Consider the following 13,348-nt stretch of genomic DNA (forward strand, 5'->3'; position numbering starts at 1 on the left):
TTTTCGCACTTAATGTCAGGACCTGTAGTACATATATTCTTGATACAAGGAATGTATTTTCATATTTAATTTAAGCTGCAATATTGTAATTATTAACTGTCACACACTACAGTAAAACTAATTATTTCATATATGCTAAATGATAATTTACTGCCATACACTACCTCAGTTTTAATCTGTCTCTCTTTAAAATCTTCTGGCTGTGCACGCTTTCTTTTCCGATCTTCATGCAAGACAAGATCCTCTGATAGAGTTCTGCAGAAAAAAAGTGACATTAAAACATTATGACTAAAAGAAATCAAATATCTGCAGATCATTTTTCATTTAATGATGTAATTTAACAAAGGGCACCCTGAAATAGAGGGATTTAAAAATAGCCTTATCAGCATTACTACATGACAAACTGGAAGAGGGTCACTAAATCAAATAAAAAAGCAGATACTAGACGTCAAAACAAATCATACAAAATACTGAAAACACTCAGCAGTTCAGTCAGCATCTGTAGAGAGGTCCAACAAGTTTGCAATTCAATTTTGCATAGGAATTGCATTAGCTTCAGGCATTTCTAAGGTTCTTCTACATATAATGGGTGGCATGGTGGCACAGTGGTTAGCACTGCTGCCTCACAGCGCCAGAGACCCGGGTTCATTTCCCGCCTCAGGTGACTCTGTGTGGAGTTTGCACATTCTCCCTGTGTCAGCGTGGGTTTCCTCCGGGTGCTCTGGTTTTCTCCCACAATCCAAAAATGTGCAGGTTAGGTGAATTGGCCATGCTAAATTGCCCACAGTGTTAGGTGAAGGGGTAAATGTAGGGAAATGGGTCTGGGTGGGTTGCGCTTCGGCGGGTCAGTGTGGACTTGTTGGGCTGAAGGGCCTGTTTCCACACTGTAAGTAATCTAATCTAATCATATTCCAATTACAATCTTGCAGAGATGTCAATAGCAACAGTACAATATTAAATGCCTTCTGGGGAAAGTGGGACCTGTACATGAAGGACTGGTTGCACATGAACTGGAAGGGGACCAATGGCCTGGGTGGAAGGTTTGCTCCAGTTGTTCAGGAGGATTTAAACTAGTATGGCAGGGGGGGTGGGAACCTGAGCTATATACGGGTGATGAGAGTTGATGGAGATCAGGCAATAGCAAGAGGTAGCGCAGCCAGTGGGAAGGAATTTCCTGGGAAAGAACCAAGGGATCGGTTAAAGTGTGTTTGCTTTAATGCAAGGAGTATCAGGAATAATAGTGATGAGCTTAGAGCATGGATCAGTACCTGGTGTTATGATGTTGTGACCATACAGAGACGTGGGTTTCTCAGGGCAGGAATGGTTGCTGGATGTTCTAGGGTTTAGAACATTTAAAAAGAATAGGGAGGGGGGGGAAAAGAGGAGGGGGTGTAGCACTGCTAATCAGCTACAGAAGTTACCATTGTCGAGGAGGGTCTGTCTACTGAGTCAGTATGAGTGGAAATTAGGTACAGTAAGGGAGCAGTCACCTCATTAGGGGTTTACTACAGGCCCCCCAGTAGCAGCAGGGAGATTGAAGAAAGCATAGGTCGGCAGATTTTGGAAAAGTGTGAATGTAGTAGAGTTGTTGTAATGGGTGACTTTAACTTTCCCAATATTGATTGGAACCTCCTTCGAGCAGATGGTTTGGAAGGAGCTGTTTTTGTAAGGTGTGTTCAGAAGGGCTTCCTAACTCAGTACGTTGACAGGCCGATGAGGGGAGAGGCCATTTTGGATTTGGTGCTCAGCAATGAGCCGGGGCAGGTGTCAGATCTTGCAGTGGGAGAGCATTTTGGTGATAGTGACCACAACTGCCTCACATTCTTCATAGCTATGGAGGAGAGAGGCAGGCACAATGGGAGGATATTTAATTGGGGAAAAAGAAACTATGATACTATCAGACGTGAGTTGGGAAGCATGGACTGGGTGCAACTGTTCCATGGAAAGGGCACTCTAGACATGTGGAGACTGTTTAAGGAACAGTTGTTGCGAGTGATGCATAAACGTGTTCCTCTGAGAGAGCCAAGAATGGGGAAGATAAAGGAACCTTGGATGACGAGAGTGGAGGAGCTTGTCGTCAAAAGAAAGAAGGCAGCTTACGTAAGGTGGAGGAAGCAAAGGTCTTGCTCAGCTCTAGAGGATTACAGGCAGGCGAGGAAGGAGCTCAAAAATGGTCTGAGGAGAGCCAGGAGGGGCATGAAAAAGGCTTGGCAGGAAGGATTAGGGAGAATCCAAAGGCATTTTACACGTATGTGAGGAATAAGAGAATGATCAAAGAAAGAGTAGGGCCGATCAGGGATAGTATAGGGAACTTGTGTATAGTGTCTGAGGAGGTAGGGGAAGCCCTAAATAAGTTTTTTGCTTCTGTCTTTACAAAAGAAAAGGACCTTGTAGTGAATGAAACCATTGAGGAGCAGGTAAGCATGCTTGAACGGACAGAGATTGAGGAAACTGATGTGCTGAATATTTTGACAAACATTAAGATTGACAGGTCGCCAGGGCCAGACCAGATTTGTCCTCGGCTGCTTTGGGAGGCGAGAAATGTGATTGCTTCATCGCTTGCGAAGATCCTTGCTCTCCACCGGAGTCGTACCTGAAGACTGGAGGGAGGCAAATGTAATTCCTCTCTTCAAGAAAGGAAATAGGGAAATTCCCGGCAATTACAGACCAGTCAGTCTCACGTCTGTCATCTGCAAGGTGTTAGAAAGGATTCTGGGGGATAGGATTTATGACCATCTGGAAGAGCATGGTTTGATTAATGCAGTCAGCACAGCTTTGTGAGAGGCAAGTCATGCCTCACAAATCTTACTAGATAAGTTGATGAGGGTTGAGCGGTGGATGTGGTGTATATGGACTTCAGTAAGGCATTTGATAAGGTTCCCCATGGTAGGCTCGTTCAGAAGGTCAGGAGGAATGGTATACAGGGAAATTTAGCTGTCTGGATACAGAACTGGCTGGTCGACAGAAGACAGCGAGTGGTAGTGGAAGGAAAATATTCTGCCTGGAAGTCAGTGGTGAGTGGTGTTCCACAGGGCTCTCTTCTTGGGCCTCTACTCTTTGTAATTTTTATTAATGACTTGGATGAGGAGATTGAAGGATGGGTTAGCAAGTCTGCAGACGACACAAATGTTGGAGGTGTCGTTGACAGTAGAGAGGACTGTTGTAGGCTGCAGGATGACATTGACAGGATGCAGAGATGGGCTGAGAGGTGGCAGATGGAGTTCAACCTGGATAAATGTGAAGCGATGCATTTTGGAAGGTCGAACTTGAAAGTTGAGTACAGGATTAAAGACAGGATTCTTGGCAGTGTGGAGGAACAGAGGGATCTTGCTGTGCATGTACATAGATCCCTTAAAAGTGCCACCCAGGTGGACAGGGTTGTTAAGAAAGCATATGATGTTTTGGCTTTCATTAACAGGGGGATTGAGTTTAAGAGCCGTGAGATCTTGTTGCAGCTCTATAAAACTTTGGTTAGACCGCACTTGGAATACTGTGTCCAGTTCTGGTTGCCCTATTATAGGAAAGATGTGGATGCTTTGGAGAGGGTTCAGAGGAGGTTTACCAGGATGCTACTTGGAATGGAGGGCTTATTGTATGAAGAGAAGCTGACTGAGCTCGGACTTTTTTCATTGGAAAAAAGGAAGAGGGGGACCTAATTGAGGTGTACAAGATAATGACAGGCATAGATAGAGTTGATAGCCAGAAACTTTTTCCCAGGGCAGAAATTGTTAACACATAGTTTTAAGCTGTTTGGCGGAAAGTATAGAGGAGATATCAGAGGTGGGTTCTTTACGCAGAGAGTTGAGAGCGCGTGGAATGCGCTGCCAGCAGCAGTTGAAGAAGCGAGGTCATTGGGGATATTTAAGAGACTGCGCGACATTCTTATGGTCACAGAAATTTGAGGGATTGTACATTAGGTTTACCTTACACGAGGATTAACTGTCGGCACAACATTGTGGGCTGAAGGGCCTGTTCTGTGCTGTACTGTTCTATGTTCTAAATTAAATGTTAAAATGATTGAGCTAAAAATGAAATTTCTAAGTTTACCTCTTTTGCCACCAGCTTATTAAGTCCTCAGTTTTTATTCCTTTTTACAATTTCAAAACTAAATCACTTTTAACTGTTAAAAAATGCTCTAGCTTTCTTTTTCATGTTTATTATATCTCATCCATTCCGACAGTCTAATTTACAGTTAAAATGTAACTAGTTCAAATGCTGTTAAATTAAATGAAGCAGCCTGTTCCAGCATTCAACGAGATCTTGGTTGATCTGTGGCCTAATTCCACCTTTGGCTCATATCTCTTATAAAGTTTAAGAAAAATTGATCAACCTTAGATTTCAAAATAACTGATTCAGCATTTACTGCCTTTTGTGGAAGAGAGTGCCAAACCTCTATTGTCTTTTGTGTGTAGAGGTGCTTCCAAACACCTCGCCTAAATGGTCTGACCCTAAATCTCAGGCTATGCCCCCGAGTTCTAGAATCCCTAACCAGTGGAAATAGGGTGGCACGGTGGCTCAGTGGTTAGCACTGCTGCCTCAGAGCACCAGGGACCCGAGTTCGATTCCAGTCTCAGGCGACCGTCTATGCGGACTTTGCCCATTCTCCCTGTGACTGCATGGATTTACTCTAGGTGCTCCCGTTTCCTTCCACAATCCAAAGATGTGCAGGTTAGGTAAAGTGGCCATGAGCAATTGCCTGAAGTGTTCAGAAACGTGTAGGTTAGGTGCATTAATCAATTTAGGGTAGGAGAATGGATCTAGGTGGATTACTCTTCGGAGGGTCGGTGTGGACGAGTTGGGCCGAAGGGCCTGTTTCCATACTGCAGGGATTCGAATTCCAATATTTACCACCGGTTACTTACATTGTCGACTTTGACCCTAAACCTTCTAAATTCGAGAGAAAACAGACCTAACTTGCATATCTGCTCCTTATAATTTAACCCCTGAAGTCCAGGTAATATTCTTACAAACTTATGTTGTACTCCCTCCAAGGCTAACGTATCCTAACCAATTATTTGGGTTAGAATTAATAGCCACGTGGAAAAATGTGGGTTAATCAGAAAGAGCTAGCATTAATTTGGTAAGCTCTTTTGAACAGGTTATGGAGAAGTCGATGAGGCTAATACTGGCATATGTACGAACAAGGAACAAGAATACGTTATTCCACCCTTGAAGCTTGCTCCACTATTCATTAAGAACATGGCTGATCTAACCTTTGTTCTACATTTCTGTTTATAATGATCTAAATCCTTGGTAATCAAGAATCTAAAATCAGGCAATGTGGTGTACATGGAATTCGACACAGTGCCCCACAACAGACTTGTCAGAAAAGTTTAGCTCATGGAACAACACAATACAAAACTGGTCGAGGGAAATGAAATGATTAATGGATATATTTCAGGCTGGAGAGAGATTTGTAGTGAAGTTCCCGAGGTCAGTGAGACCTTTGCTTTTCCTGATACATATTAATGATTTCGATCTTGTTATGTAGGAGATCATTTTCACGTTTGTGGATGATATAAAATTTGAAAACACTATGAACTGAATGGAGGTTAGTGGAAAATTACAAAAGGACATTGACAATTTGGAGTGAGCAGATAGGCTGCAGATGAAGTTCAATGCAGAGAACTGTGAGATACATAATTTGGCAAAAAGAATACGGAGAATTAATTTCAAAACGCAACACTACCCTAGAGATTATGCAGGAGCAGGGAGATCTGGATCCATATATGCATATGTCACTAAAGGTGGAAGGACAGGTACAGTGAGCAGTTAACAAAGTTTACAATAATCTAAGCTTGATAAATAGGGGTATAAATATAACAGCAGGGAAGTTCCGCTGAACTCTTGAGACACTAGCTAGATATCAACTAAAGTATGGTGTACAAGGACATGAACACATCAGAAAGTGTGAAGAGGTGGCTTACAAGAATAGTTCCAAGGATGACAAATTTCAGGTATGAAGGTAGAGTGGGTAGGTTGGGACTATTTTCCTTGGAGCTAAGAAGATGGAGAGTGGATTTTATAATAGTTTTCAAATCATGAAGGGATTTTTGTAAAAATAACAGGGCTCAGACATAAGACAATTTGCAAAAGAAGCAAATGTGATGTCAGAAAACACTTGCTCGCATTTATGCCACACACATACCAGGTATGACCATCACCAATAAGAGACAATCTAACTGCTGCTCCTTGATATATAATGGTGTTATTATCACCAAATCCCTAAATATCAGAAATTCTGGGGGTTACCATTGACTCAACTCCATTGTCACAAACACAGAGGAAGGAATACTACAGCAAGTAACTAACCTCTTCACTCTCCAAAGCCCATCCAGCATCTCCAAGGCACTACTCAGGGGTTTTATGGAATACTCAACTTGCCTGAATGGGTGCAGCTCCAGCAACACTCAAGAAGCCTGACACCATCCATGAGAAAGCAGGCAGCTTGACTGACACCACATCCACAAGCATCTTCTACCACTGATGCTCAGCAGTGTGTACTATCTATAAGATGCATTGCAGAAATTCAGCAAAGATCCTCAAAAGCACCTTCCAAATGCATGACCACGAGAAGAACAAGGGCAGCAGATGCATGGGAACACCACCAGCTTCAAGCTCCCATCCAAGCCACTTACCAGCCTGACTTGGAAATATATCGCCACTCCTTTACTGACACCAGATCACAATCCTCGAAGTCCGTTCCTAATGGCATTGCGTGTCAACCTAAAAGGACATGGACTGCAGCGGTTCAAGAAGGCAGCTCACCACCACCACCTTCTCAACGGCATTGAGGGACGGGCAAAACTCTGCTAGCCAGCGATGCCCACATCCCATAAATGAAAGAAAAAACTGGGCTATTACAATTAGAAACATGACACCTAAAGGTATGGTGGAGGCAGAGAGCCATTAGATGTTTATTTAAATAAATACAACATTCAGGGTTAGGAAGCAAAGGCAGAGAAGGGCACACAGTCCGAATGTTATCTGAGCTAAGACAGACCTAGTCATAGAGTTGTAGAGATGTACAGCACGGAAACAGACCCTTCAGTCCAACTCGTCCATGCCGAACAGATGTTTTAAACTAATCTAGTCCCATTTGGCCCATACTCCTCTAAACCCAGCCTATTCACGTACCCATCCAGATGCTCTTTCAAATGTTGTAATTGTACGACCCTCTACAACATCTTCTGGAAGCTCATTCCATACACACACCACCCTCTGCATGAAAACGTTGGGCCTTAGGTCTTTGTTAAATCTTTCTCCTCTAACATTAAAACTATGCCCTCTAGTTTTGGACTCCCCTCCCCTGGGCAAAGACCTTGACTATGCACTCTATCCAGATCCCTCATGACTTTATGAACATCTATAAAGATCACCTCTCAGCCTCAGACGCTCCAGGGAAAACAGCCTATTCATCCTCTCCCTAGCAACATCCTTGTAATCTTTTTGGTCCCTTCAAGTTTCACAACATCTTTCGTATAGCAGAGAGACCAGAATTGCACACAGTATTCCAAAATGGCCTAACCCATAACCTAGTTATTGCCGCAACATGATCTCCTAACTCCTACAGTTGATGCACTGACCAATAAAGGCAAGTGTACCAAACGCCTTCTTCACTATCCTGTCTACCTGCAACTCCACTTTCAACGAATATGAACCTCTGCTCCAAGATCTATTTCTTCAGCAACAATCTCCCGGGCCTTACCATTAAGTGTATAAGTCTTGCCCTTATTTGCCTAACAAAATGTAGCATCTCACTTTTATCTAGATTAAACTCCACCTGCCACTTCTTGGCCCATCTAATCAAGGTTCCTTGCATTCTTCGCTGTCCATGACACCACCAATTTTACTAAGCATACCTCCTATATTCAACATCTGTTACGACACGGGGTAAACTCTCCTGCTTAATTTTCAAACCAGCAACACAGAAATGATTTATCCCGTGCAGTAATCTGTAAAAATTTGAGCGGCCCCAAGAACTATGTAAAGTAAAGATAGGGCGGCACGGTGGCACAGTGATTAGCACTGCTGCCTCACAGCGCCAGAGACCTGGGTTCAATTCCCGCCTCAGGCGACTGACTGTGTGGAGTTTGCACATTCTACCCCGTGTCTGCGTGGGTTTCCTCCGGGTGCTCCGGTTTCCTCCCACAGTCCAAAGATGTGCAGGCCAGGTGAATTGGCAATGCTAAATTGCCCGTAGTGTTTGGTAAGGTGTAAATGTAGGGGTATGGGTGGGTTGCGCTTCGGCGGGGCGGTGTGGACTTGTTGGGCCGAAGGGCCTGTTTCCACACTGTAAGTAATCTAATCTAATCTAAACATTAACAACTTTATTTCTTGAAGTATAACAGAGAATAATTAACGAATCACTACTTACAATTTCTTTCTCTAACCTACCTTCCCTTCTACAATACTAGCCTGATAAAACTCCCAATTAAGATTTATAAAACAACACCACTTATCTCAAAACGAGGCAGCTGTAGGTTCTTGTCTTCGGATCTTCCCGAGTCTTACCTTCTCCTTGTTAGGAATTTCTGTGTCACAGGTTACTGATCGAAAAGGTACTTTTAAAAGGGATATTCTTTTCAAGCAGTCTGTTACATGCTAGAACTTGACCGTACTCACCTCAACTGTTCAATTTTCCCCCAGTCTTATACCCCAGGACATCGGATTGTGTTACTGGTTTTTAAGATTGTCAATATACTCAATTCAAACAGGATTGGAAACTGGCTTTTTTTTGGGAGTATAATTTAAACTGATTGGCCAAATTCAAATTTGTTTTTGTCTCCAGGCGATGAACTAATTGAGTTGCCCGACCCCACGTTACACTGTTGCCTTATTAAGAACACTTGGTGCTGCATCCACATCTTCATAACAAATCTGAATCATTTACATAAATGACAAAAAGCAGTGGGTCCAGCAGCGATGCTTGCAGCACACCACTGATCACAGGCCTCTAGTCTGAAAAGCAACCCTCCAACCTGTCTCCTACCTTCAAGCCAATTTTGTATCCAAATGGCGAGTTGCATGATGGACTAAATGGCCTCTTTCTACAATGGAATGATTTGGGATACTGCAGGCTAACATAGGTCATGTACATTACGAGTCATTTTATCAGTTATCCAAGGAAATTTGCTTCCTCAGACAATGCCAGAGGAATTATCATACCTTAAATCTCGCTTTCTTTTTCTTCTTAATGCCACTTTTTTCTCTAAGACCCTTTGTTCTTTCAATGTTGCTTTATTTACTTTAGAATTTAGGGCTGTTGACTGTTGCATTTTCCTTGAATTCATCACAACATCTGAATTACTGCCAACACCTGGAATAAATATTAAGGGAGAGAGAGAGAATAAAAATAATTAGAATTTAATCTTCAGACACTTTAAATACCCAAAATTTAATAAATACGCAAGACCAAATGCTAACATTGAAGGATCACAATGTCAAAGAACCAAATTGCAGTTCTTAGCATATTAGTCTTACACACTTGGTTTTCAGCTAAGAACATGGAAGTACATTGCTTAATGCCATTTTAGAAACATTCTATATAACCTGTTTGCACAGACAAGAAATTGACAAAATGTTTTACAAGTTTACAGACTCCACTAACAGGAATATTTTGCATCAAGTCATGATAACAAAAGACCTGTAAATCTTGATAAACATGACTATAAATTAATTTCCACATAGTTCTAACTAATCAGCAAGGAAAATGTTTTCAACACTGGTTGACACATTCAATTTATTCCAGAGCCTTGAGCCAACCTGATGGGGGCGACTGATATCACAGATTGATACATGGAGGGAATTCTCTCATGAGGATACATGCATCTGGGTACACTTTTGAAGGTAAGAATTCCTAAACAGTTTGACTACATACATTGTAATTGAGTGCAGGTTCATAGTTTCTTAACGCGCGGTGTGCTGCTGCCTAGTCTCCTGAATAGGGAGTGGACTTAGCAAGTGCTCATTGTGTCAAGCCCATTGAACTGATTGGCGGGGGGGGGGGGCTTCAGCAGTGCTGAAGATCCCTTACACACAACTGTGTCTGCTCAGAAACAAACCTCGAGGGGGAGCAAGGCAGGCAGAGCAAGGAAAAAGGAAGCTTTAGAAAACTCTGAATCCCAGAGGAGAGGCATTGAATCAATTAACCGAATAATCAATTATCTGATTATCTGCCCATCTCGTTCGGATAATTGAGGTTCTTGTGTCGACAGGATAATGAAGGGGGCATTTGGTACGCTTGTATTTATTGGTCAGTGCATGGATTATGAGATTTGGGAAATCATGTTAGGGTTGTATGGAACATAGGTTAGGCCACTTTTGGAATACTGTGTGCAATTCTGGTCTCCCTGCTAGAGCAAGGATGTTACGAAGATTTGAGCTTTAGAGAGGCTGAATAGGCTTGGGCTATTTTCCCTGGAGAGTGAGAAGGATGATGTTTATAGGAATTTATAAAATCATGAGGGACTTGGATAGGGTGAATTAGTCAAGGCCTTTTCCCCAGAGGAGGGGAGTCCAAAAACTAGAGGGCATAAGTTTAAGGTGAGGGGGACAGATTTAAAAGGAACCTCAAAGGCAACTTCTTCACCAAGTAACTGGTGCATGTATGGAATGAGCTGCCAGAGGAAGTGGTTTGAGGCTGATACAATTATAACATTTAAAAGATATCTAGATGGGTAGGTGAATAGGAAGAGTGTAGACGGATATGGGCCAATTGCTGACAAATGAGACTGATTCATGTAGGGTGTCTAGTCAGCATGGATGGAGTTGGACCGAAGGGTCTGTTTCTGTGCTGTACAACTCTAGGATTCTATGAAAGATTTTGTTAAGAAAAATATATTAAACTGGATTAAATCATTTGGGAAACACAAAATAACTACTTAATGTCTGACAGTAAATGCATAGCATTTGCAACTTTGAAATAAAGAGCTAACTACCTTTTTGCAGTGTGTGGTGACGTTCTTCATCACTGCATCTCTCCTCTGGTGGTCTGTCTTTATCAGTTTCCACCTGTTTGTGCTTATCATCTCTTCTCTCCCTGTTCCACTGCCGCCTAAGTAACCGTTCTGCTTTCTCTTTCGCCTATGTAAATAGACGATAACAGCATTTCAATTACTTCTAGTGTGCACAATACATAGCTTTCAGTTATAGCTAAGAACTGCCAGTTAAGCTCAAATTCTGCTCATAGCTGTGCTTGTTACATGGCTGCCAACTGTTTTTATCTTCTATTTGGATATTTCAGTATTGGCTTATATTGTACTTGCTACTTAAGATTCATGCCTTGCACGGTAAGTGGCTAAGGTGCTTTCCTATGAATGCATTTGGACTTATATTCCAAACTTGTTAAAAGTGAAACCAGTAACGTGGCAATGTTCAGCATTTTAAGCTAAAACATAAATAAGTTTTAAATTAAATATATCTAGTACAATTTAGCTGGCTCCTGACGTCATTAGATTGGTATGAAGAAAGCACTTATTTTGTGGTTCCCATACTTCAGTTTGCACAATCCTAGATTAATATCCCAGCATTACTTTCCAAATATTTTTCAGTTATGCAATGAGAACTAAGTCACAGATGACAAGTGAAGTTCACAATTGTCATCTCAAAGAGGAACAGATAAAATGCCAAAGAAAACAGCACAGAAGCTATAAATCAAATAAAAACAGAAAATGCTGGAAATTTCTCAGAAAATATTCATGCAAAGTGGCATAGTTAACTTTTTAGGTCTAATACCTTTTGATTGGAAAAACCTAGAGATGTAACAAGTTTTAAGCAAGTACAAAGACAGAAAAGTGGGTACAGTAAGAGAAGAGAACAAAAGAGATGCTGTGTTCAGTCCAAAGCATAACCATGGGCTTCTGGCCATTGCCATTGCCATTTTGATTCTTCTTTCCATTCTGAACTCGTCCTTTATCTTAAGGAACAGCATCTCATCTTTCAATGAAGCACTTTACATCCATCTGGGCCAGATATCAATTTCAACAATTTTAGATCATAATTTCTGCCCTATTTTTTATCTTATCATAGCTGTTGGTGATAACTTTGATATTTGCTTTTATATCTCTATGAGACACATCATTCATTTCCTTACTTTGTCCCTTTGTGTTGTGATCCATTGACACACATTTTTGCCTTGTACCACTTTTCATCAGCTAACCTCACTAGCCTTCCAAGCAATCACAGACTTTCCCTTTCATACTGTCTCAGTACCCAGAACTTTGGTACATTTAACATTCTTAGCTCTGGCAAAAGATCATCAACCTGAAATCACAACACTATTCCCTTCTCCACAGATCTACCAAATCTGTTCCGTACTGCCCAATACTTTGTTATTGTTAAATTAGAATCCTTGTCTGCAAAGTAAGTGGCTGAGAATAATTTAACATGACAGTGCAATAACCAAATTAATAACAAATAAAATTAAAAAATTAGCAAACCTCTCTAGGTCTGCAACAAGTTGAGCTCAAAGCCAGTAAATTTACAAAGTCAATTATCTAACATACCAGTAGCATAAAACTAAGATACAAACATCAACCACTTCATCGAATTATCTCATTCATTCCACAACCTCCAATTCAAAGTATAAACTTTCAAACTAGCAACAGCAATAAGCAATAGCTCAAACTTACGATTGACTGTCGACGCTGAACTACTGTTTCTTCATCATCTGAATCACTATAATACTTTGAATATAGAAACGGTTTGTGGATGTATGGATGTCGCATGGGTTTTGCTCGTCCCTCCTTTTGTTCCTCGTTTGTTTCCAACTTAGTATCTTTTTCTAAATAAAGATAATATTTGATCAAAACCTGCCCAAAATTATTTACTTTATTTTTTCTTCAGTTTCCTGACTCCTCAGAACAATATACCATACTCATGAGATGGATGAACACAGAGAAGCATGCTGTTTTATACTGGAATTGCCCCCAGTGAACACTTTCTTTAGACATGCTGCTTTTTCTTTCAGTGAAGGGATTACCACGTGGTGTGTGCTTAATTTTGGGTGTCCCCTCACTAATGATTTGTGACATCAAATTACTTACGCATCTAACAACTTGACACTTATTTTTAAGTAATAAATGATTTGGCATTCTTGCTTATATATAATTACTGATGCAGTATATCTAAAACACACAACATACCACAATATTGTTCTTTAAGGATATTTGACAAATTTAATTTCATGTGCAAATGTGCTATCTGCTACTATTTAATGTGAAAATGGAAATTTTATACACTAATCTGTACTCTCAATATGCTTTTGCTTTCTATTGGCAGCTGCACATGCAAAATTGATTCTATAAAGTTCATGATCAACTCAACAGATTATTGAGGAGAGGACAGA

The 13,348-nt window shown here is 41.1% G+C and overlaps 1 protein-coding gene across 4 annotated transcripts in view; it reads right to left on the minus strand.

The window, feature by feature from the left end:
* bod1l1 (biorientation of chromosomes in cell division 1-like 1) overlaps positions 1 to 13,348 on the minus strand; it is a 66,561-nt gene that overhangs the window by 23,218 nt on the left and 29,995 nt on the right. For all 4 annotated transcript variants that reach the window (XR_011954512.1, XM_072555873.1, XM_072555824.1 and 1 more), the window contains exons 6-9: positions 12,633 to 12,784; positions 10,941 to 11,085; positions 9,169 to 9,319; positions 165 to 255 (exon numbers count right to left, since the gene is read on the minus strand). Coding sequence is in view for 3 of the 4 variants with exons in the window: in XM_072555873.1 (XP_072411974.1) it covers positions 165 to 255; positions 9,169 to 9,319; positions 10,941 to 11,085; positions 12,633 to 12,784 (539 nt within the window). In the remaining variant the exon portion in view is untranslated. The remainder of the gene's footprint in view (positions 1 to 164; positions 256 to 9,168; positions 9,320 to 10,940; positions 11,086 to 12,632; positions 12,785 to 13,348) is intronic.

Source organism: Chiloscyllium punctatum, chromosome 1, assembly GCF_047496795.1.
Source record: "Chiloscyllium punctatum isolate Juve2018m chromosome 1, sChiPun1.3, whole genome shotgun sequence".
NCBI lineage: Eukaryota > Metazoa > Chordata > Chondrichthyes > Orectolobiformes > Hemiscylliidae > Chiloscyllium > Chiloscyllium punctatum.